At 48.4% G+C, this 24,737-nt stretch overlaps 1 protein-coding gene across 1 annotated transcript; it reads right to left on the minus strand.

Moving 5' to 3' along the window:
• Nucleotides 1-9,310: 9,310 nt before the first annotated feature.
• LOC123345371 (killer cell lectin-like receptor subfamily F member 1) lies at nucleotides 9,311-24,737 on the minus strand. Its single transcript, XM_044982169.1, has 6 exons — nucleotides 24,542-24,737; nucleotides 22,297-22,395; nucleotides 17,396-17,566; nucleotides 13,414-13,568; nucleotides 11,560-11,672; nucleotides 9,311-9,495 (listed from the first exon to the last, which is right to left on the minus strand). Exons 1-6 carry the CDS (start codon nucleotides 24,624-24,626, stop codon nucleotides 9,372-9,374), a joined length of 747 nt encoding a protein of 248 aa, XP_044838104.1. The 5' UTR covers nucleotides 24,627-24,737; the 3' UTR covers nucleotides 9,311-9,371.

The raw sequence follows: 24,737 nt of genomic DNA on the forward strand, positions 1-24,737 counted from the left end.
ACAGGGGGCTTTGACACTATTAATACAGCCCAGAGAAATGGGAAACTGGCCTGACTGAACTCACTTGGGCCACTTCTCTTAGGATTCAGAGTTTAAATCCTTTGGGCAAAGGATCCAGCCATGAAGAAGCCACAGGTTGCAGTGTCATGAATGTCTCCCAGCTGCGATGCTACTTTACTTTACATTGTAGCTGTCAGGAGTAGAGATGAGGGGAGAAAAGTAATTTGTGGTGTGTGTGTGTGTGTGTGTGCTCTATTTTTATACAATTCTCCCTTCTTTGAGGATTATCTCCAGTTGGGATGCAGGTGACAGCCAGTCTGTTTACACAGGACATCCAGCTGTTTCTGTTGCCAATATGTAAAGTTCTTGTTCACACCCTTCTTCCTGCCAAAGAATGGCCACTTAACTAGGTGATAGTCCATGGTAGTTCCTTTGATTGTGCTGATACCAGCCTGGGACACCAGTGTGTCTTTGTCTCTGAAGAACAGGTTTGGGTCTGATTTTCTAACTCTGGAATATGCCACAGCAATGTTATATGGTAGAATCTTATACATTTAAGAGCTTGCCAGTTTTATATTATAATTTTTTTGCTTTGTCTTAGATAAATCAGTAATAACAATTTTTATAATTTTTAAAAAAGTTTTACTTCGTCAATATTTTTGAAACATCAATTGGTTTGTTTGGGGGATTTTTTAGTCAAAAAATGACCTTTTCTCAACATCAGTATTTTTCATTTAAAATAATTTCTTTTTAAAATGTTACCATTATTTTTTAGCAATTTTTCCCTTGAACATTTGTTGTTTATTGCTTTCCTTTTGTAAAAATATTTTTAAAAATATGAAATAATTAACTAAAAATGCACCATGTGACTAAGCTGACAAAAACATTAAAATATCCTTATTCTGAAAATGGAAGATTATAAACTATACAAAATGTTGATAATTTATTAAAAATGGGAAATGAAGAGAGATGGTTAGAAATTAAAAATGATGTGAAATTCACAAAAACATGAGAAATGCATAGTCGTGGTTAGCAATTTTCTGATTTTTTTTTGGTCAGAAAATGCCAACTCATCAAAACTGAAACTGTTCAAGAGCCGTTGTCAGCTTCCGTGAAACACCTGATTTGAAAAACATTGGGTTAAAAAAGTTCCAAGGTTGTCAAGGAGATGCTGAAGGAGGAATAGTCAGAAAAGCAGGAGAAGACCCAGGAGAGATGGCAGAGAGACCAGATCCAGGAGAACAAGGATGTGAAAGTGTCCCTCCCACCAGTGGTTTCCCCAGGAATTGAAATTAGGGGGAGTGTTTGAATTTACAGGGGGGGTGTCAGGACCAATGAGATATATAAAAGAGATATGAATAAAGTAAATGTTTTGTTAGGATTATGCAAATTTAACATCAGAATAATGCAAGTTACACCAAAACACATAACTGGTCTAGATTTCTAAAAAAATATACATTTAAAAAAAAGTATTTAATGTAAATTGACTTTTGGAAAGTAAGCCATCATGGGGTAAGAGGAAAGTCCTCTCATGGATCAGTAACTGGTTAAAAGATGGGAAACAAAGGGTAGGAATAAATTATCAGTTTTCGGAATGGAGAGAGATAGAGTGGTATCCCTGAGGGGTCTGTACTGGGATCATTACTGTTCAACATATTCATAAATGATCTGGAAAAATGGGTAAACAGTGAGGTGGCAAAATTTGCAGATGATACAAAACTATTCAAGGTAGTTAAGTCCCAGGCAGACTGCGAAGAATTACAAAAGGATCTCACAAAACTGGGTGACTGGGCAACAAAAATGGCAGATGAAATTTAATGTTGATAAATGCAAAGTAATGCACATTGGAAAACAATCTCAACTATACATACAAAATGAAGGAGTCTGAATTAGCTGTTAACACTCAAGAAAGATCTTGGAGTCATTGTGGATAATTCTCTGAAAACATCCACTCAGTGTGCAGCGGCAGTCAGTGATTCCCAACATTCAGTTTGCTTTTTTAAAAAGAACGAGGAGTACTTGTGGCACCTTAGAGACTAACAAATTTATTTGAGCATAAGCTTTCGTGGGCTACAGTCCACTTCATCGGATGTAGCCCACGAAAGCTTATGTTCTTTTTGCAGATACAGACTAACACAGCTGCTACTCTGAAACCTTTGCTTTTTTAGAAAGGGATAGATAAGAAGACAGAAAATATCATATTGCCTCTATATAAATCCATGGTACGTGCACACCTTGAATAGTGTGTGCAGATCTGGTCACCCATCCTAAAAAATATATTTTGGAATTTGAAAAGGTACAGAGGTGGGTAACTAAAATGATCAGGGGTATGAAACAGGAGGAGAGATTAAAATGACTGGGAATTTTCTGCTTAGAAAAGAGATGACTAATGGGGATATGACAGGTTTACAAAATCTTGACTGGTGTGAAGAAAGTGAATAAGGAAATTTTATTTAATCCTTCACATAACACAAAAACTAGCAGTCACCCAATGAAATGAATAGGCAGCAGGTTTTAAAAAAACAAAAGGAAGTATTTCTTCACACAATATAAAGTCAACCCAGGGAACTCTTTGCCAGGGGATGCTGTGAAGACCAAAACTATAACAGGATTATAAAAAGAACTAGATAAATTCCTGGAGAACAGGTCCATCAGTGGCTATTAGCCAGGATGTGGAGGGATGCAACACCATGCTCTGAGTGGCCCTAGCCTGTTTGCCAGAAGCTGGGAATGGGCAACAGGAGATCACTTGATAATTACCTGTTCTGTAGCTCACGAAAGCTCATGCTAAAATAAATTTGTTAGTCTCTAAGGTGCCACAAGTACTCCTGTTCTTTTTGCGGATACAGACTAACATGGCTGCTACTCTGAAACCTGTTCTGTTCATTCCCTCTGAAGCACCTGGCCTTACCCACTGTTGTAAGACAGGGTACAGGGCTCTATGGGCCATTGGTCTGACCCAGTATGATCATTCTTATGTAAAAATTAATTATAATAATAAAAATGTTTAGTACAGAAACTCCCCAACATAATGACCTCCCAAGATAGCAACAATGTGAGATAACAACCTTGGCAAATACTGCATTTAAAAAATCTTGGCCGACTAGGAAATATATTTATATAAGTTTCCATTCCCAGTCACAAATCTAGCATTCTGGAGCAAAGTGACTAAAATATAGCCTATTTAACATGCCCCTCACTTTTCCCTCCACCACACTCCACTCACCGGTGTTGTCCTTGGTCAGTGGAGACTCAGAGTTCAGAGGTGCTTTCATGTGAGTACACCTTCCAGGTGGAGGGCAAGAAGGCACTTTACTTGTTTCTCCAGCTGCTCACTGTTCACTCTGGCCATGTCTGTTCGTTGTGCCACCGTTCACTCCACCGCTCTGTTGCCAATGGCCCTGCACAGTCACCTTTGCTGCCACCTGCCACTGTGACCTCTGTGAGTTTGTTTCTTGAAGTTCCACCAGCTCTCAGGGTATGTCTACGCTACAAGAGTAGTTCGATTTAACTTAGGTCGAATTTGTGGATTCGACCTTATGAATTCGAATTTGTGTATCCACACTAAGGACACTAATTCGACTTTGTGAGTCCACACTAACGGGGCAAGCGTCGACATTGGAAGTGGTGCATTCTGGGCAGCTATCCCACAGTTCCCGCAGTCCCCGCTTCCCATTGGAATGCTGGGTAGAGCCCCCAATGCCTGCTGGGGGAAAAATGTGTCGAGGGTGGTTTTGGGTAACTGTTGTCATTCAACCGTCACTCCCGCCCTCTCTCCCTGAAAGCGCCGGCGGGAAATCTGTTACCGCACTTTTCTGGTCAGTGACAGCGCGGACGCCACAGCACTGCGAGCATGGAGCCCGCTGCGATCATCGCTGCACTTATGGCCGTTGTCAACTCCTCGCACCTTATCGTCCACCTCTTCCACAGTCAGCTGCTGAGAAATCGGGCGAGGAGGCTCCGGCAGCGCGGTGAGGACATGAAGTCACAGAGTGGCACAGACCTCTCACAAAGCACGGGATCCCGCGCCGCGGAGATCATGGTGGCAATGGGTCACGTTCATGCTATGGGACGGCGATTCTTGGCCTGGGAAACAAGCACGGACTGGTGGGACCGCATAGTGCTGCAGGTCTGGGATGAATCACAGTGGCTGCAAAACTTCAGGATGCGTAAGGGCACTTTCCTTGAACTGTGTGACTTGCTGGCCCCTGCCCTGAAGCACCAGGACACCCGGATGCGAGCAGCCCTGACTGTGCAGAAGCGAGTGGCCATAGCCCTCTGGAAACTTGCAACGCCAGACAGCTACCGGTCAGTAGCGAACCACTTTGGCGTGGGCAAATCTACCGTGGGGGTTGCTGTGATGCAAGTAGCCCACGCAATCGTTGACCTACTGCTCTCAAAGGTAGTGACCCTGGGAAACGTCCAGGTCGTCATAGATGGCTTCGCCGCGATGGGATTCCCAAACTGCGGTGGGGCTATAGATGACACTCACATCCCTATCCTGGGACCGGCCCACCAGGCCAGCCAGTATATTAACCGAAAGGGCTACTTTTCAATGGTGCTGCAAGCACTGGTGGACCATAGGGGACGTTTTACCAACATCAACGTCAGGTGGCCGGGCAAGGTTCATGACGCACGTGTTTTCAGGAACTCTGGTCTGTTTAGACGCCTGCAGGAAGGTAGTTTCTTCCCAGACCACCATATAAGTGTTGGGGATGTGGAGATGCCTACAGTGATCCTCGGGGACCCAGCCTACCCGCTAATGCCCTGGCTCATGAAGCCCTATACAGGCGCCCTGGACAGTGACAAGGAGCTCTTCAACTACCAGCTGAGCAAGTGCAGAATGGTGGTGGAGTGTGCTTTCGGACGTCTCAAGGGGAGATGGAGGAGCTTACTGACTCGCTCGGATCTCAGCGAAACCAATATCCCCATTGTTATTGCAGCTTGCTGTGTGCTCCACAATCTCTGTGAGAGCAAGGGGGAGACCTTTATGGCGGGATGGGAGGTTGAGGCAAATCGCCTGGCTGCTGATTACGCTCAGCCAGACACCCGTGCGATTAGAAGAGCCCAGCGGGAAGCGCTGTGCATCCGGGAGGCTTTGAAAGCTAGGTTCCTCAGAGAGCAGGGTAACCTATGACTGTCCAGTCTCTTTACAGAGAAGCTGAACCTGCCCCTGTTTCACTTACTATTCACTTTTTTCAGCGGTTACATACCCCGTTCCCCAGGTTTCCCCCCTTCCAACAGACGTTTAAAAATAAATTTATTGGAACATTTTTAATTCACAAAGTTTTCTTTACTAACGAATTCGCGTTAAAGGGTTCAAACAGGGACGCAGCCTGTGATGGGTACGGTGTGCAGTGATGTACAGACCGCTTCTACACTCGAGGACTGACAGGCTCCTGCTCCTACAGCGGTCTCTGGGGGGAGGACGGTTACAGGAGGGTGTGCAGGAAGGGGTGGGTTTGCAGGAAGGGGTGAGGAGTGTGTGCGAAGGGTGAGTAGGTGTAGGGGGATGATGGCTCTGGCTGGGGCTCAGGGCATCGGAGAGGTTCATGGCTAGGGTGGAAGGGCATGGTAAGGGCAGCCTGCCTTGCCATTTGTGGATGCCAGGCGCTCGGACCCTGGGGCAGCATACACCTCCCAGACTGACCTGGGGCAGCAGACACCTCCCACAGTGACCCGGGTGCCTAGTGACTGCACTCTGTGTGTGACCTGCTGTTGATCCTGCCCCCATGTCTGTACCCTGTTAATGGTGGCTGTCCTATGCAATTAACAAACCCCTCCCCCCCCTTCACACAAAGTCTTCTGCAAAGAAACATGACGGAAACAGTAATGAACAGCAAACTATTTTTAATACTCAACTACACAGTTGGGGGATGAAACTGGGATTTGGGATCGGGTGAGCCAGGAAGGGAAGCAATTCTCATACTTTAGGGAATGAGAGCTGTTTGGTACATGAGCGCTCTGCTGGGGTGGAGTGACAGTTTTCATGGCCCCTAGCACCCCTCCTTCTTGTGATTTTGGGTGAGGGGGGGACAGGACTTTGTGGCGGGGAAGGGCGGTTGCAGATACAGTTCAGGAGGGCTCTGTGCTCCTGCCTGCGGTCCTGCAGAACATCCACAAGGCGCCGGAGCGTGTCCGTTTGCTCCCTCATTAGTCCAAGCAGCGTTTGAGTCGCCTGCTGGTCTTCCTGCCGCCACCTGTCCTCCCGTTCGCTGTGTGAGCGCTGCTGCTGAGAGAGGGTCTCCCTCCACTGGCTCTGCTGGGCCGCCTCGGCTCTGGAGCAGGCCATCAGTTCAGCGAACATCTCGTCCCGAGTCTTTTTCTTTCGCCGCCTAATCTGCGCCAGCCTCTGTGAGGGGGATGCTGGGGCAGTTCGGGAAAGAGCCGCAGCTGTGTGATGGGAAAAAGGAAGTGATTTCCTTGCAAAGATACATGTTTGCGAACACTGAACACAGTCTACTCAGTTTCTGTGAACAAGACCATACAGGGCACCTAAGCTCATGTGCTCTCAGGACAAGTTCGAATTTTCGGCATTCGCTTTCATTGCCTGGGGTCTTGCACTGGAGATCGGACAAGCGGGGCAGGACAGCAGAATCCGTGTAGCAGCCAGGCCTGGTAAGCCGTAAACTTTAGGCTGCTTAACAGTTAATGGATAGCAGTGCCCTCCTGCTGCAGGCAATCTGGAAAGCATAAAGTCTGACCCTGTTCCAGCCCCTCGCGGCTGTCCCCGGGAAAGATCCCTGTATGCTTTTCCTCTGCAGCCTCCACCACATGGCTGTTAAACGACGGTCATTGTTATGCAAAGGAAAAGTCAAGCATTCACAATAGTAACATTAAAGTAATTCCCCTAATTAGATGCAGCAGTCGCCGAGCGAGATCACCCTGAGGCGGGTCACCAGGAGAAACAGAGAGCGCATGCTACATGAATCCCTGCACAGACCAGGGCCCTATGCTGCCATGCTGGTCGAGGCAATGCTCCCACTATACCTCAGGATGGCCTGGCGCGGAAGAGTGTGCTTCCACGAAGCACCCAATAAGGCACCTCTCCCCAGGAACTTCCTGCGGAGGCTTTTCGAGTACCTCTACGAGAGCTTCATGGAACTGTCCCAAGAGGAATTCTGTTCGATCCCTATATGCATTGACCTTCTTTTCATATAGTTTTTATTCCTGTTTTTTACAAAATAAATGTTTACATGTTTATAGCACTTACCGACTGATCCTTCCCCTGATTCAGAGTCCGGGTTAACGGCCGGGGTGGGTTGGTAGGGGATCTCTGTGAGGGTGATGAAGAGATCCTGGCTGTCGGGGAAAGCAGTATTGTAAGCGCTGTCGCCTGCCTCGTCCTCCACAAACCCTTCCTCATCTTCCCCATCGGCGAACATCGCCGAGGAACTGCCCGTCGACACTATCCCATCCTCAGAGTCCACGGTCACTGGTGGGGCAGTGGTGGCAGACCCACCGAGAATGGCATGCAGTGCCTCGTAGAAGCGGCATGTCTGGGGCTGGGCTCCGGAGCGTCCGTTTGCCGCTTTGATTTTTTGGTAGCCTTGTCTCAGGTCCTTGATTTTCACGCGGCACTGCGTTGCATCCCGGCTGTATCCTCTGAGTGCCATGGCTTTGGAGACCTTCTCGTAGGTCTTTGCATTCCATTTTTTGGAGCGCAGCTCCGAAAGCACAGACTCATCACCCCACACAGCGATCAGATCCAAGACTTCCCAGTCGGTCCATGCTGGGGCCCTCTTTCTACTCTGAGATTGCATGGACTCCTCTGCTGGAGAGCTCTGCATCGCTGCCAGTGCTGCTGAGCTCGCCACGATGTCCAACCAGGAATTGAGATTCAAACTGGCCAGACAGGAAAAGGAATTCAAATTTTCCCGGGGCTTTTCCTGTGTGGCTGGTCAGAACATCTGAGCTCGGACTGCTGTCCAGAGCGTCAACACAGTGGTGCACTGTGGGATAGCTCCCGGAGCTACTAAGTTCGATTTGCATCCACACCTAGCCTAATTCGACATAGCCATGTCGAATTTAGCACTACTCCCCTCGTCGGGGTGGAGTACCGAATTCGAACTAAAGAGCCCTCTAGGTCGAATTAAATGGCTTCATGGTGTGGACGGGTGCGCGGTTAATTCGAATTAACGCTGCTAAATTCGAATTAAAGTCCTAGTGTAGACCAGGCCTCAGTGATTTCAGCTGAGCTCTCAGTGGAGGAACCTCGCTGCTAGTGCAGTCTGGGCTGTCTCTTTCACAAAAACACTGTACCCACAGGAACACTGTCCCCACAGCAGGACTAAGCACTTAGAACTGATTGTCAGTGATTTCAGCTGCAGTGGTCACTTAACAGAACAAAAGACTATCTATGGAGCCTAATCAGCTCTGTCTTTAAACAGTGGAGAGGGACAGGTCCCCACCCTCTCTCTTGATGCCTTCAAATCATCACAGGCTAAGTACAGTTCTACTGCCCTTTACTCATACAATAAGAACATTTCATTCCCCCCTTCCCCCCACATTCAAGTGGTTTGTTACCCAACCCCAGCCAAAATCTATCACTTGGGCAACACAGCTCTGTTTGCTGGATTCCTAGGTAGATTAGGTGTGAATGTAAATATAATCTGGTCCTCAAGCCTTAGCCCCCAGCTCATCACTAGCTGTCAGGGAGAGCTCATTTAGACTTTGCTTACAAATCATCATTTGAAATGATTAGGTTGGCCAACATCACCGACATGAATGCACTGACATTGTCATAAAAACAACAGCTGTATAAGGAAGCTAGTCTATGTTCATACTTTTCAAATCTATTATACTTTTTCAGATACACATATTTTATCATACACTGTATAAGCTTTTAAAGTGTGTATTAATGTTGCAGTTTAAATTCAGATTTCCAAACAGTCACTAAATTGGTATGTAACTAGCTCACAAAACTGGGTGGGGGGAGGTGTTGGGGAAATTCAGGGGGGGTGTAGGGAAATCACTGCCTCCCACTGAGCTAGGTGGAGAACAAGGGAATTGAAGTATTGGCCTGAGAGGCAGAAAGCAGAAGAGGCATTGGGGGTGAAGGAGGAAGGGATGGAGCCAGGGAATCAGTGATGGTGGAAGGGGATACAGGGGAAGGGGATACAGAGGGAGGAAGTGGCGTGTTCTTGCTGGATCAGAGTCGATGGTGCAGTGTTTACGTCCATGAGATGCTCCTTTGCCCTTGGGCCTGATTTGCACATGCATGTACCCGAGTTGAAGATACCAATAGCTGGTCTGAGGATGCACGTACATGTCTCCGCAGGCACATCCACTCCTGGAAGTCTGGCCCGAAGACTGAAACCCAAGGCAGTGTGCTGGTCTGTTACAGGAGCGAGTGTCTCTAATGCCACTGTTTAGAGCAGCACGGCTTCCTTCTGGCAAATCCATTTGAATTCAGCACTGCAGGTTTCAGAGTGAATCCGATTCCCTTTTATCAACCCGCAGCTGTTCACGTCGGTAGGACCCGTTACTGGGAACCTGTAAAACAGAGGAGAAAGGAAGCCAATGAGCCAAATTCAGAGCCTCTGTAACTCTGCCGAAATCAATGGAGTTGATTACATCAGGGACAAATTTGTCCTTATTGTGATTAGATTAAATGACAGGAACCTAGAGCAGTTGGGTCTTCATTCTAATCCCATGGGCAGTTTGAATGGAGCGCTGTGTAACACGTGCTAGCACAGGGTCGCTCTTCCCCCCATCTAGTGGCTACATCACAGGTCTCAAACTCAAATGACCACAAGAGCCACATGAGGACTAGTACACTGGCCCGAGGGCCACATTACTGACACCTCCCCACCGCTGCCCTCGGCCCCGCCCCCACTCCACCCCTTCCATGAGGCCCCTGCCCTGCCCCACCTCTTCCCACCCCTTCCCTGCCCCCATTCCAACCCCTTCCCTGAAATCCTCACCCCAACTCCACCCCCTCCCTGCCCCTAGGGGGTGCAGAAGGAGTGTGGGGTGTGGTGGGGCTCAGGGCAGGGAGTTGGGCTGTGGGGTGCAGGAGGGGTGTGGGGTGTGGCGGGGCTCAGGGCAGTGGGTTGGGGTGTGGGGTGCAGGAGGGTGAGGGGTTCAGCGGGGGTCAGGGCAGAAGATTGGCATTCAGGAGGGGTGTGGCAGGCAGCTCAGGGAAGGGGGTTGGGGTGCAGCAGGGGGTTCAGGGCAGGGGGTTGGGTGCAGGGTGCAGCAGGCAGCTCAGGTAAGGGGGTTGGGGTGCGTCGGGGTTGGGTGCAGGGTGTGGCAGGCGGCTCAGGGAAGGGGGTTGGGGTGCAGGAGGGGTGCGGGGTGCAGCAGGGGGCTCAGGGCAGGGGATCAGGGTGCAGGGTACGGCGGGGGTTGGGGTGTGGTAAGGAGCTCAGGGCAGGGGGCTGGGGTGCAGGAGGGGTGTGGCAGGGGGTTGAGGTGCAGCAAGGGGCTCAGGGCAGGGGGTTCGACTGCAGGAAGGGTTTCGGGGGCGGGCTCTGGCCCAGCATGCACCGGGGGCAGGGCAGGCTCCACTCCGGGAAGCAGCTGGAATGTGGGGGAGCAAGGGCAGGGGTGTGTGTTACTGTTGCTTCAGGCACCGCCCCCAGCATCTCCCATTGGCTGGGAATGGGGAACCGCAGCCAATCGGAGCTGCTGGGAGCGGTGTCTGAAGCAACATCAACACACACCCCCCTGCACCTCTCTTCCCCCACGTTCTTTCCTTGTCCCGGAGCAGCACAGGGGCAGGGCAGGGACCCTTCCCTGCCCCGGTGCATGCCGGCCAGAGCTGCTCTAGGTAAACGCTGGGGGAAGGCGACGGGGCCGCGAGGATCTCGCGGGCCGCAGAGAATAACCTTGCGGGCCACATGCAGCTCACAGGCTGCGTGTTTGAGAGCCCAGGGCTACACCATAGATAGAGGCTTATGAGGCTGCTACTAGAGCTAAGCAAATAATTGATTTTTTTCAGTTCGGGAGCTGAACCGAAAAATAAAATAAAAAAGTAATAAAAAATTTGTTTGGTTCAAACCAAAACTGATTTTTTCCCCTAGGTTTTTCTTTCTGGAATGAAAAACTGAATAGGAAAAAAAAAACATTATGAGTCAAAAAACATCCCCTACATTAAATGAAATGCAAAGATATAAATATTTTTGTTTTGTTTTGGGAACTTTTACATCTTTTTTTAATATACATCACTAAATTTAGAAACAAAGCATCATTTCAAAATGAAAAGTTGCAACACTGCATTTCAAACAATCAAGCAAACCATTTAAACTTTTTTTGGGGGGGGAAATTGGCAGCCAAAACTATTTGCTAATTTGGGATGATTTCACAAATAGTTTCATTGCCCCGAAAAATGCATTATTTTTTCCAATGAATTTACTGGTCACTGACAAAAATTCACTGTTGTAGTTCCTAGAGTCTCTGCATTCATAGAGCTGGCCCTGGAGCTGAAGGAATCTTGCAGTTTGGTTTGTTTAGATACCCGGCTGCATGTGCTCGAGGCCTATGAATAGCTAAACCAGATGGTGCCATTACATGTGCTTTAAAAAAAAAAAATAGCAACCACCAGGCAACACTCACAGAGTTTGGTCTAACACGGAGTTGTCCACCCAGGTCCAGTTCTTCTCTGCAGATGGAACACTGAGCCCAAGCCAGACGTGATATTTGCCCTGTGTGACGTTCTGTATGAACTCCTGTGGGGTGAAGACAGAGGGTGAGGACAACCTGCCAGAGCTCTAGGGTTCTTGGCTTCAGCCAGCAAACTGGACAGACTGTTCTCAAAACAGGCACTTGAGTATTTAGGCCTCATCTACATTAGAATTTCTTTTGTAGTTATGATGTCCCAGCATTTCTACCATCTGTGTAGCAGCAGTAGTGAGCATGCTCATGTAAATAGTGTGATGGGGCAAGGCCAGATGGCTACAGTAAAGTACTGAGGAACAGGTCTGTTAGCCCCAGGCTAAACACATCCCTGGTACCATGGTAACCAAATGGCAGTTGCTCCAGGTTAATCAAGATACCTGGGGCCAATTAAGATCCTTCTAGAAGGCAGTGGAGCTAGCTAGAGTGATTGGGACACCTGAAGCCAATCAAGGGCTGGCTGGATCTAGTTAAAAGCCTCCCAGTTAGTCAGTGAGGTGTGTGTGAGGAGCTGGGAGCAAGAGGTGCAAGGAGCTGAGAGTGAGAGGGTGTGCTGCTGTTGGAGGACTGAGGAGTACAAGCGTTATCAGACACCAGGAGGAAGATCCTGTGGTGAGGATAAATAAGGTGTTTGGAGGAGGCCATGGGGAAGTATCCCAGGGAGTTGTAGCTGTCGCGCAACTGTTCCAGGAGGCCCTATAGACAGCTGCGATCCACAGGACCCTGGGCTGGAACCTGAGTAGAGGGTGCACCCAGGTTCCTCCCAAACCTCCCAACTCCTGATCAGACACAGGGGGAGTTGACCCAGACTGTGGGTTCCACCAGAGGGGAAGATCACTGAGGCGAGTACATCTGCCAATAAGTGCAGGACCCACCAAGGTAGAGGAGGAACTTTGTCACAATAGGTTTCAGAGTGGTAGCTGTGTTAGTCTGTATCAGCAAAAAGAATGAGGAGTCCTTGTGGCACCTTAGAGACTAACAAATGTATTTGGGCATGAGCTTTTGTGGGCTAAAACCCACTTCATTGGATGCATGGAGTGGAAAATACAGTAAGAAGATTTTATATATATATATATATATATATATATATATATATATATATATATATATATATATATATACAGACAGAGAACATGAAAAAAATGGGTGTTGCCATACTCATTACAGTTGGTATAGCAACACCCATTTTTTCATGTTCTCTGTGTATATATATTTTCCTACTGTATCTCCCACTGCATGTATCCAATGAAGTGGGTTTTAGCTCAGGAAAGCTTATGCCCAAACAAATTTGTTAGTCTCTAAGGTGCCACAAGAACTCCTTATTTATTTTTGCTAATGTAAATGGGGCTCAGGGCCAGATGACATAGGGTGGGAATGGTAAGTGTCATGGGGAATTAGGAGCAGAAGTGACAGTCACTTGTCACCCGAGTGACAGGGACTTATGCTTCTAGCTCTCTTTTGTGCTTCTGAAAATCACACCCAGAGCAGTTAATATACTTCTCTGCCTCTCGCCCTGCTGTTCCCCGTGCTTGGATCCTGATGGGGAGGGGGCATCCATCAGCATGAGGCAAGTCGGAGGAATAAGCAGAGGCAGTGGGGACAGACGGAGTTGGGGCTCTCCTGGCTCTCCCATCCCACCGTTGAGGATGGGGAGCAAAGCGTGTGGGAGCTATGCCATCCGTTATGCTGCATTAGCATCCTCAGTAAGAAATCTCCTTCACCTCTTGCACATCTGGTACCATGTAACCAGTGACCCCTCCAGCAGAAGTCTAGGACCCTCTGTTTTTACTTTACCATCTCCTCCTGGTCCTGGATCACTAGCTTTCGAGAGCTCTTCGCTGAGCAGTCAGCACGGCTCTCGGTCCAGTTTTTGCTGTCTTTGGAAAACCAGTAACACTTTCCCCTGCGTGGCAGCCAGTCCATGGGGCAGAGTTTGCAGCCGGAGCCGTCTGGAGAGAGATGTGGCGAGACACAGCATTAATGATCCTTAGCCCCAGGGAACGTGTGTGCTTATAACAGCTCAGAGAGGGTACAAATCTCACTGAGTTAGGCTCCGGCTGGGATCACCGATAGTGCCTTTCTCAATATTTAACAATGAGAGCTGGGCAGAACATTTTCCTCAAAACCGTTTTCTAGCAGAAAAGCTGCTTCAACAAAATGTTCTCATGAAACCGTGTCAAGTTTGACACATATTCTCACAGAAAAAAGTTCCAGAATAACAAGTTTTTTTATTGTGGAAAATATTCAGCTCCGAACAGTGCGAAATTTCACTTTGAATTTTATTTTATGGATTCTTATTTTTATAGGATTGGTATTATTTTGTACATTGTTTCATGCCGTGTCATAATATGTTGAAATATTCTGTGATTTTATTGTAATTTAATTTTATAATTCATTACGGGCAGCTGCTACTTTGTGCTGATCAAAAACACTGTTGATAAACTGCAGAGGGTTCAGAGAAGAGTCACGAGAATGATTGGAGTATTAGAAAACCTACTGAACAGCGATAGACTCAAAGCGCTAGAGCTATTTAGCTGAACAAAGAGAAGGTTAAGGGGTGAGTTGATCACAGTCTGTAATTTTCTGTGTGGGAAACAAATATTTCATAACGGGCTCTTTGATCTAGCAGAGAAATATAATGTGATGGAACTTGAAGCTAGACAAATTCAGATTAGAAATAAGATGTACATTTTTACCAGTGAGGGTAATTAACTAGTGGAACCATTTACCAAGGGTCATGGTGGATTTTCCATCACTGACCACTTTTAAATTAAGATGGGATGTTTTTCCGAAAGATGTGCTCTGGGAATTAATTTGGGCAGCTCTCTGGCCTGTGTCCTACAGGCGGTCAGACTAGCTCAGCGGTTCTCCAACTTCATTGCACTGCGACCCCCTTGTGATAACAAATGTTCCTACATGACCCCAGGGGTGGGACCAAAGCCTGAGCCCTCCCAAGCCTCCCCACCCCAGGGGGTGGGGGTGCAAAGCCTGAGACCCGTCACCCAGGGCTGAAATATTCAGGCTTCGGCCCCAGGCTGTGGGGTTTGGGCTTCGGCCCTGGGCCCCAGCGAGTCTAACGCCCGCCCTGGTGACCCCATTACAATGGGGTCGCGACCACTTCGGGGTTCTGACCCCCAGTTTGAGAACCACTGGACTAGATGATGACAATGGTCCCTTCTGGCCTTGGAATCTACGAGTCTATGCTTGAAACTTCTGGTCGTCTTTTCTTTTCGAGATCAGCGCGTCTCCGGTTTGTGCTGTAATGAAACAGTCTGGCACTTTGTGTCAAACTCTTTTCATTGCAGGGCAAGGAGGAGACACTTTGATCTCAGTCTCAAACTGTTTCATTGTTTAATTATGACACAAAGTGGCACAGTTTCAACAGGAGAGATTTCCCCTACACGACTCAATAGCCCAGGGTTGGGGGCACTGGGTGCGATTCCCCAGGTCCAGATCAAGCAGAATTCTGGGTTTCCCACGTCCGGGCAGAGGGCTGTAGCTAGTGGGTATAACAGACGCGCTACCAGCCAAAATCCTGCTGTGTGCAGCTCCAGATGTCCTTGATGTTAGGCACCTACAGGGTTAAGTGGCAGCTGGGGGTGGGTGTTGAGGATCCCAGCAGTATCGAAATGTTGGACTTAGGCTCCTCAAGTGGCAGTTAATCATCTAAGTCCCTTTGTGGATCTAGCCCCAGGGTCCTCACTCAGCGTCACCCACTGTCACTATCGCTGCATCCTCGAGCGTCACCCAGAACCACCCAGGCATTGTCAGCAGGGCTGCCGAGAGCAGGTTTGGGCCCCGGTGAAATTTTTTTGGGGGCCCCCCAGCAAGGGCAGACTAGCTAAACAAGGGGGGGGGAAGCTGGGGAGGCCGGGCCCTGGGCATCCTTCTGGGCCCCGGTGGTTTGTACCAGCTTCCCACCCCTCCCGTCGGCCCTGATTGTCAGCCACTGACATCAGCCAGAACTAGCTCTGCACACTCCGCCTCAGCCATACCCAGCTACCTCCGCGCTGCCCCTGATCTCCGCTCCTCCCGCAGACTGGAGCAAAACCTGCATGACGCCCTCGGCCTGACAAAGCAGAGCCACCTGCTTCCCAACGCACGGGCCGTGTAACAGGCAGACGTGCTGCTGGTGTTACAAGAGAGCGTCTGAGGTCACTGCTCAGGTTTCTGTGTGGGAGTTGGGTGAAGCTGGGATGCCTAGTGCTTTCTGGTATCCATTGGAGGTGGGGGTGAAGGCCTTAGAGACCACTGGAGTGTGTTACTGACAGTGCTGTAGGAACATGGCTGTGCCTTTGGCGGGGAAGGCTATGGGGTACCCTGATTGAAATCTGAACCATCACTAAACACGGTCTTTGTTGGAGGTCATTATACTAGTATCTTAGACCAACCTGTCCTGCTCCCTAGAGCTGGGTGAGGGGAGAGGAAATTCAGCAAATAGTAAATTTGCCAAATAACGCATTTTTTGCACTCAGGCTATTCACAATTTTGGGTTGAATTCCACAAATCGTTTTGGCCCCAACACTTTTTTTTTTTTTTTTTTTTTTGGAAAAAGACAAAATGGTTCATTTCAGCCATATCAAAATGTGTCATTTCAACCTCTCGATTTGAAACTGTATTTCAACTTCCAGTCTGGCTAGTATAAAATAAATAAATTTTAAAAGGGCAAAATACCCCTGAAAAATGAAAAAAGTTTTCCCCCCCCTCTGTCCCTTTAGCCCCTTTTTTTTGGTTCAGTGCCTGAACTCATAAATCAATTATTCGCTCAGCAATCCTGCTCACCCTGACAATTTCCCTGACTGACCACTGGGGGTCACTGTGCCCCACAATCCCCACTGAGAGGTGTCTGCCATTGGTGCTAGTTGGCCAGCAAACATTGTCCAAATTAGATCACAAAACTATTTGCTTGTCTGTCCGTAGCCAGCACTTCTCCCCTTCCCCTGATGCCACCAGACTGGGAATTCAGGCACCCAGTGTCTGCCCTACCTCCAGCCACTGCTGAGGAGGCTTGGAAAGAAATTTCCTTCCTCTGAGCCCAGTTGGATGGGGGAGGTCGGATATGGCCGTGTCTCCTACCCCTGGCCAGTGCTTTCTCTGATGACCTGGCCTCTGCTGGGATCTGGTGACAGATGCTAATATCCATGTTTCTGCTCCACCTCCCTGATCCACCTCTGGCCTCCCTCCTGTTGGTGGGGATGGGGAAAGATGCCCCAGGCTCATCTTCTGCTGGTCTGAGGCTGGAGGAAGGAGACTCTCTCAGCAGCACCACTACTCACAGCTCCCTGCGCTGAGCACGACCAGGTAAACCTAAACCGTCCCTGACAGGTGTTTGTCCAACCTGATCTTAAACACCTCCAGTGATGGGGATTCCAGAACCTCCCCTGGAAGCCTGTTCCAGAGCTCAATTACCCTCTGAGTTAGAACGTTCTTCCCAATATTTAACCTGAATCTCCCTTCCTGCAGATGAAGCCCGTTAGTTCTCGTCTTGCCTTCAGTGGCCATGGAGAACAACTGATCCCCTGTTATCTTTATAACAGCCCGTAACGTATTTGTTATCCTTGGAGGAAATATGGGAGAAGATCCCTTTCTTGCATCTCCCTTCCCCCGGTCTCACTGAGAGAAAATCTCCAGGGCCCCCTGAGAACTGGGATGGGAGGAGGAGAGAGGCTAGCAGGCTGGCCTGCCCATGGCCTGCCTCCTTCAAACAGGCCCCCCTCCGCCTGCGCGGTGCATGGAACATGCCGAGGGGCTTAGGGCCACAGTGAGTTGTGGTTACCTGCTGAGGGGCTCTGGGCTGAGTGACACAGACTCTGCTTCAGGCGAGACACCAAGTCCTCCAGGCTCCTGTTGCATTCTCTGCCGGGGGAGTGTCTCTGAGCGACACCGCTGCTCTCAGGGACCGATGAGACTGTGCCGGTGTCCGTCTGCAGGGATCGGCCCTGGAAAACTTCCAAGCAGCAGCCAGCTGAGTGGTTGTTACTGTTGCTGTTATGGCCACAGGAGCTCGGGTTGTGCACTTTAGGGGTCACTGATGTATGAGGTCCCTGGGGTCCCAGGGATTTTTCGAGGTCCCTTATGCTGCACAGCAGCTCCCCCTAAGGAGGACTAATGGCCAGGGCACCTGTCCAGACCATGCAGTCCTAGGGGAGTGGCTTGGACTATGGGGGTTTCCCCAGGGCCGAGGCAGGAACAGGGTGAGAGTGCAAGAGACACAGAGGATACTGGCTTCTTGGTGACCGGCACTGGGCCTTCTGCAAGGGGGCGTTGCCAGGGAGCAGTTTATGACCAGGAACCAAGATATCATCTATCTATCCCCAAGCACACACCCTCCCTCCCTCCCTCCCTCTCCATCCATCTATCATCTATCCTCTTAACACTGGCCTCCAGTTTGTAGTGTGTGGTATCACTTTCTATTTAAGCAAGAATGATGCAACAACCATGTTTGGTCACATAAACTGAGTTGTGTGTGTCCAGCATTCTTAACAGCCTCATTAAGTTCTTCTAAAATTGGCTTTGACAGTGACTGGCTTATAAGGCTTTCTGCATGTCGATGCAGTCCAGAGGATTGGTGTTTTTGCAGCCTTTTTATATAGGTTGTCAATATTGGCTTAGCTCAGCAGTCTGGCAAACCAAGCTCCTCCACTTTTACTATATAAATCCATGATATGCCCACATCTTGAATACTGTGATCAGTTCTGGTCACCCCATCTCAAAAAAGATATATTGGAAAAGGTTCAGAGAAGGGCAACAAAAATGATTAGGGGTATGGAGCAGATTTCATATGAGGATAAATTAAAAAGACTGGGACTTTTCAGCTCTGAAAAGAGATGATTAAGTGGGGATATGATAGAGGCCTATAAAATCTTGACTGATGTGGAGAAAATGAATAATACCCCTTCACTTAACACAAGAACCAGGGGTCACCCAATGAAATTAATAGGCAGCAAGTTTAAAACAAACAAAGTATTTCTTCACACAGTCACAGTCACCCGTGGAACTTTTTGCCAGGGATGTTGTGAAGGCCAAAATTATAACAGGGTTCAAAAAAACTAGATACGTTCATGGAGGTTAGTTCCATCAATGGCTATTAGCCAGGATGGGCAGGGATGCAACACCGTGCTCTGAGTGTCCCTAGCCTCTGTTTGCCAGAAGCTGGGAGTGGGTGACAGGGGATGGATCACTTGATGATTCCCTGTTCTGTTCATTCCCGCTGAAGCACCTGGAATAGTCACTGTTGGAAGACAGGATACTGGGATAGATGGACCATTGGTCTGACCCAATATGCAATTCTTATATAAAAATAATTATAATAATCAAAAAGTTTAATACAGAAACTCTCCAAGATAACAACCTCTTGAGATAGCAACTGTGTGAGATAATGACCTTGGCAAATAATTCATTTTAAAAATCTTGGCATACTAGGAAATATATAAATATACAAGTTTCCAAGTCACAAATCTAGCATTCTGGAGTGAAGTTACTAAAACATAGTCCAGTGCTCTGGCCACGGCTGTTCGTTGTGCCACCGTTCACTCTACCGCTCTGTCCCCAATGGCCCTGCACTGTTACCTTCTGCTGCCACCTGCCATTGTGACCTCTGCGAGTCGGTCTCTCGAGCTTCCACCCAGCTCTCAGTGATTTCAGCTGAGCTCTCAGTGGAGGAACCTCGCTGCTAGTGCAGGCTGGGCCATCTCATCCACAGAAATGCTCTCCTGCAGCAGGTCTAAGCACTTAACCTGTTATCAGTGATTTCAGCTCTAGTGGTCACTTAACAAACCAAAAGACTCTATGGAGCCTACTCAGCTCTATCTCTAAACAGGAGAGGGGGCAGGTCAAATTGTGCCTGTGAGTTGCAGCGCTGTAAAGCCACCACCAGCGCTGCAACTCTCCAGTGTAGCCAAGCGCCCAGACTCTTCGGCAGAGCCCACACCACCAAGCAAAACACCTGTGCCCCACCCTCTCTCCCTGTGCTAGGATCTGGCACCCAAACCTCCTGCTTAGGGAGTGCAGTTCAGTTGAGGGTGACCACGGCTTAACTTGTAATGAAAGAGGTGCCGGGGCTCAGGCAAGTTTGTTACTTTCATAACTGATGTGACCAGCCCAGAGGTCCCAGGGCTATGAACTGCCCAGCCTAGAGAAGTCCTAGCACAGATTAAGCCCTGAGGGAGACCCCCTCATTCAGGCAGGCTAAGCACAGTTCTGCTGCCCTTTACTCAGACAATAAGGAGACCAACATTTCATGACCCCCACATTTAATAAGTGATTTGGACCCAACGCCAGCCAAAATCGATCACTTGGGCAGCACAGCTCTGTCTGCTGGACACCTGGGCAGAGCAGGTGAGTTCATGTAAATACAATCTGGTCCTGAAGCCTTTTCCCCCTCCCCGGCTCATCACTAGCTGTCAGGGGAGAGCTCAGTCAGACCTGGCTTACAAAGCATAATCTGAAATGATTCAGTCGGCCAACATTGCTGAAACCAACGTGCCGGCATTGTCATAAATAACAGCTGTGTGAGGAGGCTAGTCTTTGTTCAGACTTTTCAAACCCATGGTGCTTTCTCAGGTACAAGTGTTTTCTCATATACTGTGTATGCTTTTAAAGTGGGTATTAATGTTTGAATGACAATTCAAATTTCCAACCACCAACTAAATTGGCAACACTGCATGTAATGGGGGGGGGGAGGGAGTGTTGGGGAAATTCGGGGGGGGTGTACACCCCACCAAGGAGGGTCTAGGGAAATCCCTGGAAGGGTGATCAATTGTTCTCCATGTCCACTGAAGGCAGGACGAGAAGTAATGGGCTGAATCTGTAGCAAGGGCGATTCAGGTTCGATATTAGGAAGAACTTTCTAACTGTAAGAGAAGTTAAACTCTGGACCAGGCTTCCAAGAGAGGTTGTGGAGTCCTCATCACTGGCGGTGTTTAAGGACAGGTTGGACAAACGCCTGTCAGGGATGGTCTAGGTGTATTTGGTCCTGCCTCATTGCAGACGGCTGGACTTGATGACGCTTATTCTCCAGTTTGTAACTGTCCATTTGATTTTTTTTTCTTCCTAAGTGTAGCATGTGCACTTGTGTTTACTGAATTTTATCATGTCAATTTCAGACCAATTCTCCAATTTGTCAAGGTTGTTTTGAATTCTGATCCTGTCTCCAAAGTGCTGGCAACCAGGGCTGCCCAGAGAATTCAGGGGGCCTGAGGTCTTCAGTGGCGGGGGGCCCCTGCCACCGAATTGCCACCGAAGACCCGGCACTTCGGCGGCAGGTCCCAGGGCGGAAGGGTCCCCTGCCGCGGGTCTTCAGGGCACTTCAGTGGCTGGGGGTCCTTCCGCCCCAGAACCCGCCGCCAAAGACCTGGAGCAGAAGAAGCTCCGGGGTCCCGGGCCCGGCGAGAGTTTTCCGGGGTCCCCGGAGCGAGTGAAGGACCCCGCTCCAATGGCCCCAAAAAACTCTCATGGGGGCCCCTGTGGGCAAATTGCCCCACTTCCCCCCCCCCCCCAACCCGGGTGGCCCTGCTGGAAACCCCTCTCAGCTTGGTCTCTTTAAGGACCCTAATCAGGAAAGCACTGAAGCACAGCCTTCAGTTTCAAAGCATCCGTATGTGCTTACCTGAACTGGGGCCATTTCCTGCTCAGGGGCCATTTCTTCCTGATGTTACTAATGATGTGGTATCCGAGTATAGGACAGCAGTTCTCAAACTGTAACCCATGATGAACCAGTGAGCACTTGGTGGTAGCAAAAGCTGGCCACATAGGGCTAAATCTCTTTGCTTTTACCTGCTAAATTACTTTCCACAATAGCAACAATTACATTCTTTTCCTAACGTTACTCTTTCCAGTAAGCAATAGCTGTCATTGGCACAGGGATTATAAATGTAAGAGATTATGTTATGTGCACCAGGGAATGTGTAATCCCCACTTCCCGCAGCTTCCATTGGCTGGGAATGGTGAACTGTGGCCACTGGGCGCTGCGGGCGGCCGTGCCTGCGGACAGTCAATCTAAACAAAGTGTCTCGCGATCTGCCAGCGGATTACCCTGATGGGCTGTGTGCGGCCCCTGGGCTGCAGGTTGCCCAGCACCGGTCCACGCCGTGGTGCACAGCTATGTGTCAGGGAATGGTTCTGGCAGGGAGGAGGCGGTGGGGTGAGGCTCGGTAGCAGGGAATTGCCAGAGACTTTCCCCACTGCTGGAGTCTCTCCCTGCAATGGGTAAAGGCTCCACAGCAGGGAGCTGCCGGAGCCTTTCACTGCTGACTTCTCATTGCCAGAGTCTTTCCCACTTCTGAACCTTCCCCTTTGGCGGGGAAAGACTCTGGCAGTGGGACACTGAAATAGAAATGGAGATGGGGAGACACTGCTTGGGTGAGTAGAGAGCTGTGTAGGGGGCATACCGGAGACACTGAACCCTGGGGTATGTAATCTTAACTCTGTTCCCCTAGGCAGGGCCTCACCATCTACACTGCCACTTATACCCAAGTTGGGGGGGGGCATGTGGTGTATGTGCTCTGCACACCGCCGAAAAGAGTGTGCAGCGTAGATGGACCTTCACAGGCGGACTGCGCCATGGAAAACTTTGAGAATCCCCGATCGATGGATAGAAAATAGCTAAGCTGAATTACTAAGGCATAAGAAACTTCACCACCTGCGTATTTACAAAACAGACGGGATCCAGACACTTACCCAGGACAGTCAGAATGATCACGGCTAATGTCAGAATGATGCAAACGGCCCCCAAAATCCCTAGCATGCGTTTATAGCACTGGGAACTCAAAGGAGAATCTGTAAAACATGCAAAGTTTGAGATGGTGTCAACCTTATCTTTGCCTTTTAAAATATAGTCTCACGTTATGTCATTAAGGCATTGTTAGCCAGATAATATCCATAATGCAATACAAACCAAACTTTCTCATGCAACCCTATGTGCAGTAATTTACAGTTGCATAACCAGTCTTGGCTTGGTTTTTTTTAGCCTAAATGAAATCTACTAAAGTCAAGTGAAGAAAATGCCGCAGCAATTTTTCAAGTTATGGGTGAAGATTTTCAAAAGTGACAAGTGATTTTGGGTGCTCAAATTTAGAGACCTTAAAAGGCCCTGATTTTCAGAAAGCACTGAGCACCCGCCCTCTGAACCCTCTGCAGTTTATCAAGATCCTTCTTGAATTGTAGATATCAGACCTGGACACAGTATTCTAGCAGCAGTCACATCAGTGCAAATATAGAGGTAAAAAACCCCTCTCTATTCCTACTCAGTATTCTCCTATTTATGGCTCCAAGAATCACCTTTGCGTTCAGTTGCAGCCCCACACTGGGAGCTCACATTCGGCTGGTCGGGAATGTGTCAAAAAAAACCCTGTTTTTGTTGGAAAAATGCAGAATCATCAAAACTTCTCATGGAAGCGTATCAGTTCCAGCAAAGCTCGCTCAGGTTCAGGGGTGGTTATGGCATTTCCCCTGGGATGTGGGGGAGCCAGGCTCACGTCCCTGCTATATCAAAGGATCTTATTTTTGTTCTGCTGCAGAATTAAAACAAATGTCGAGACCGCTACATTTTTCACACAAGGGAATTCCTGTTGACCAGCCAGCCCTTGTTATACAGACAAAACTACACGGGATCTTTTCAGGGGACAAGACAAAGATGCCACATTTATTATGATAATTTGATTTATGACCAATAACTAATATCTTAATCCACACACACACACACACACACACACACACACACACACACACACACACACAGCTGCTGCATAGTTACCAGTCCTGAACATAGCTTGGGTTCGTAGCTTGTAGCAGCTAACTGGCCAGGAAAGCCGGGCACAAGGACGAGCTGGGTCTCTGTTGGGCCTGCACCGATGCCCTTCCATGTTGGCAGCAGAATGTTACCCTCCAAAGTCTTCCATCTCGCCCATCCTTTTTGTAGGCTTTAGTTTGAATCCAGAGTCTATAGGTCTTGCTTTGTCACGCTGCCTCTGGGTTTGGTGATTGATCACCTATCAGTTGCAGGCATGACTTTCAGCCTGGGACCTGACTTTGAACTTGCTTCTATTGCACCTTTTCTTTTTAGGGTGGACACTTCTCACTTTGTTAGGGCTCTTGTCTGCATCTTCAGCCGGTGGGGTTTGAACTCTATTTCATCAGGACAGGCTGGGGCTGGAGGTTGATTCCATCATCCACACATACCTCAGTCACACATCTAAACTAAACTAATAAGATTACAGCAGGATTTGCAAAAAAGGAAGGTTGGAGGAAGCTTTTACAAAATGGAGTGTTTTAAAATGGGGTTTGAATTACAATATGGCAAACCGTGAACAGAAGTTAGAATATACTGTTTGCCATCCACTACACTTGTCTAAACAGAAGTTACAATACTGAAACAGTGCAAGTCTCAGTGATTTAAGCAGGAATTGGACCAATAGTGAAACTTACAAAGGCAGCTGACTGAACAGCTATGGCTCTTAACAAGCATTTTTATTGTCAATTAGCCAATTATTGGGGTAACCGGTTTTATGAATAAACATTGTTTCATTCATAAAACTTTACTTATGAAGTTACGTTAATAAAGTGAACAATTAAAAACAATTTCATTCATCAGTTCTATACCCTAAAAATAAGATTTTCAAAAGGGTCAGATGATTCTGAATGCTCAAATTTAGAGACCTTTGAAAATCAGAGCCTATGGGAACTGAATGTCCAAATCCCATTCATTTTTATTTGATTTGGGTGTCCAAATCTCTTAGGCAGCATTGAAAATCTCCACCATAAAGTGCAAATATCCATTTCGGAACAGGAACAGGGAATGGCTGGTCACGGGGTGAAAGAAAAGCCTGTCTGACACACATCAGAATAATGGCGCTCTGCACTTCTGCTCTGCACTCATTCTCTCCCTGCCACATGCTCATGAAGCACAACTTTCTAACGTCCGTACCTTGGATCCTCCCTGATGATGGGCGGGTGGTGGTTTTCTCCTGCCGTCGGAGGTTTAATACCGTGTAACCTTCTTCATCCTCCATCTTCCAGCCTTGCCCAGAAAACGACAAGAAGAGAAGAAAGCAACGACCCTCCACAGACTCACCCTGTCCGACTGAGCACTCAAGGCTGCAGAGGAAGCGCTGGCCCCACCT

This window comes from Mauremys mutica, chromosome 12, assembly GCF_020497125.1.
Source record: "Mauremys mutica isolate MM-2020 ecotype Southern chromosome 12, ASM2049712v1, whole genome shotgun sequence".
Lineage (NCBI taxonomy): Eukaryota > Metazoa > Chordata > Testudines > Geoemydidae > Mauremys > Mauremys mutica.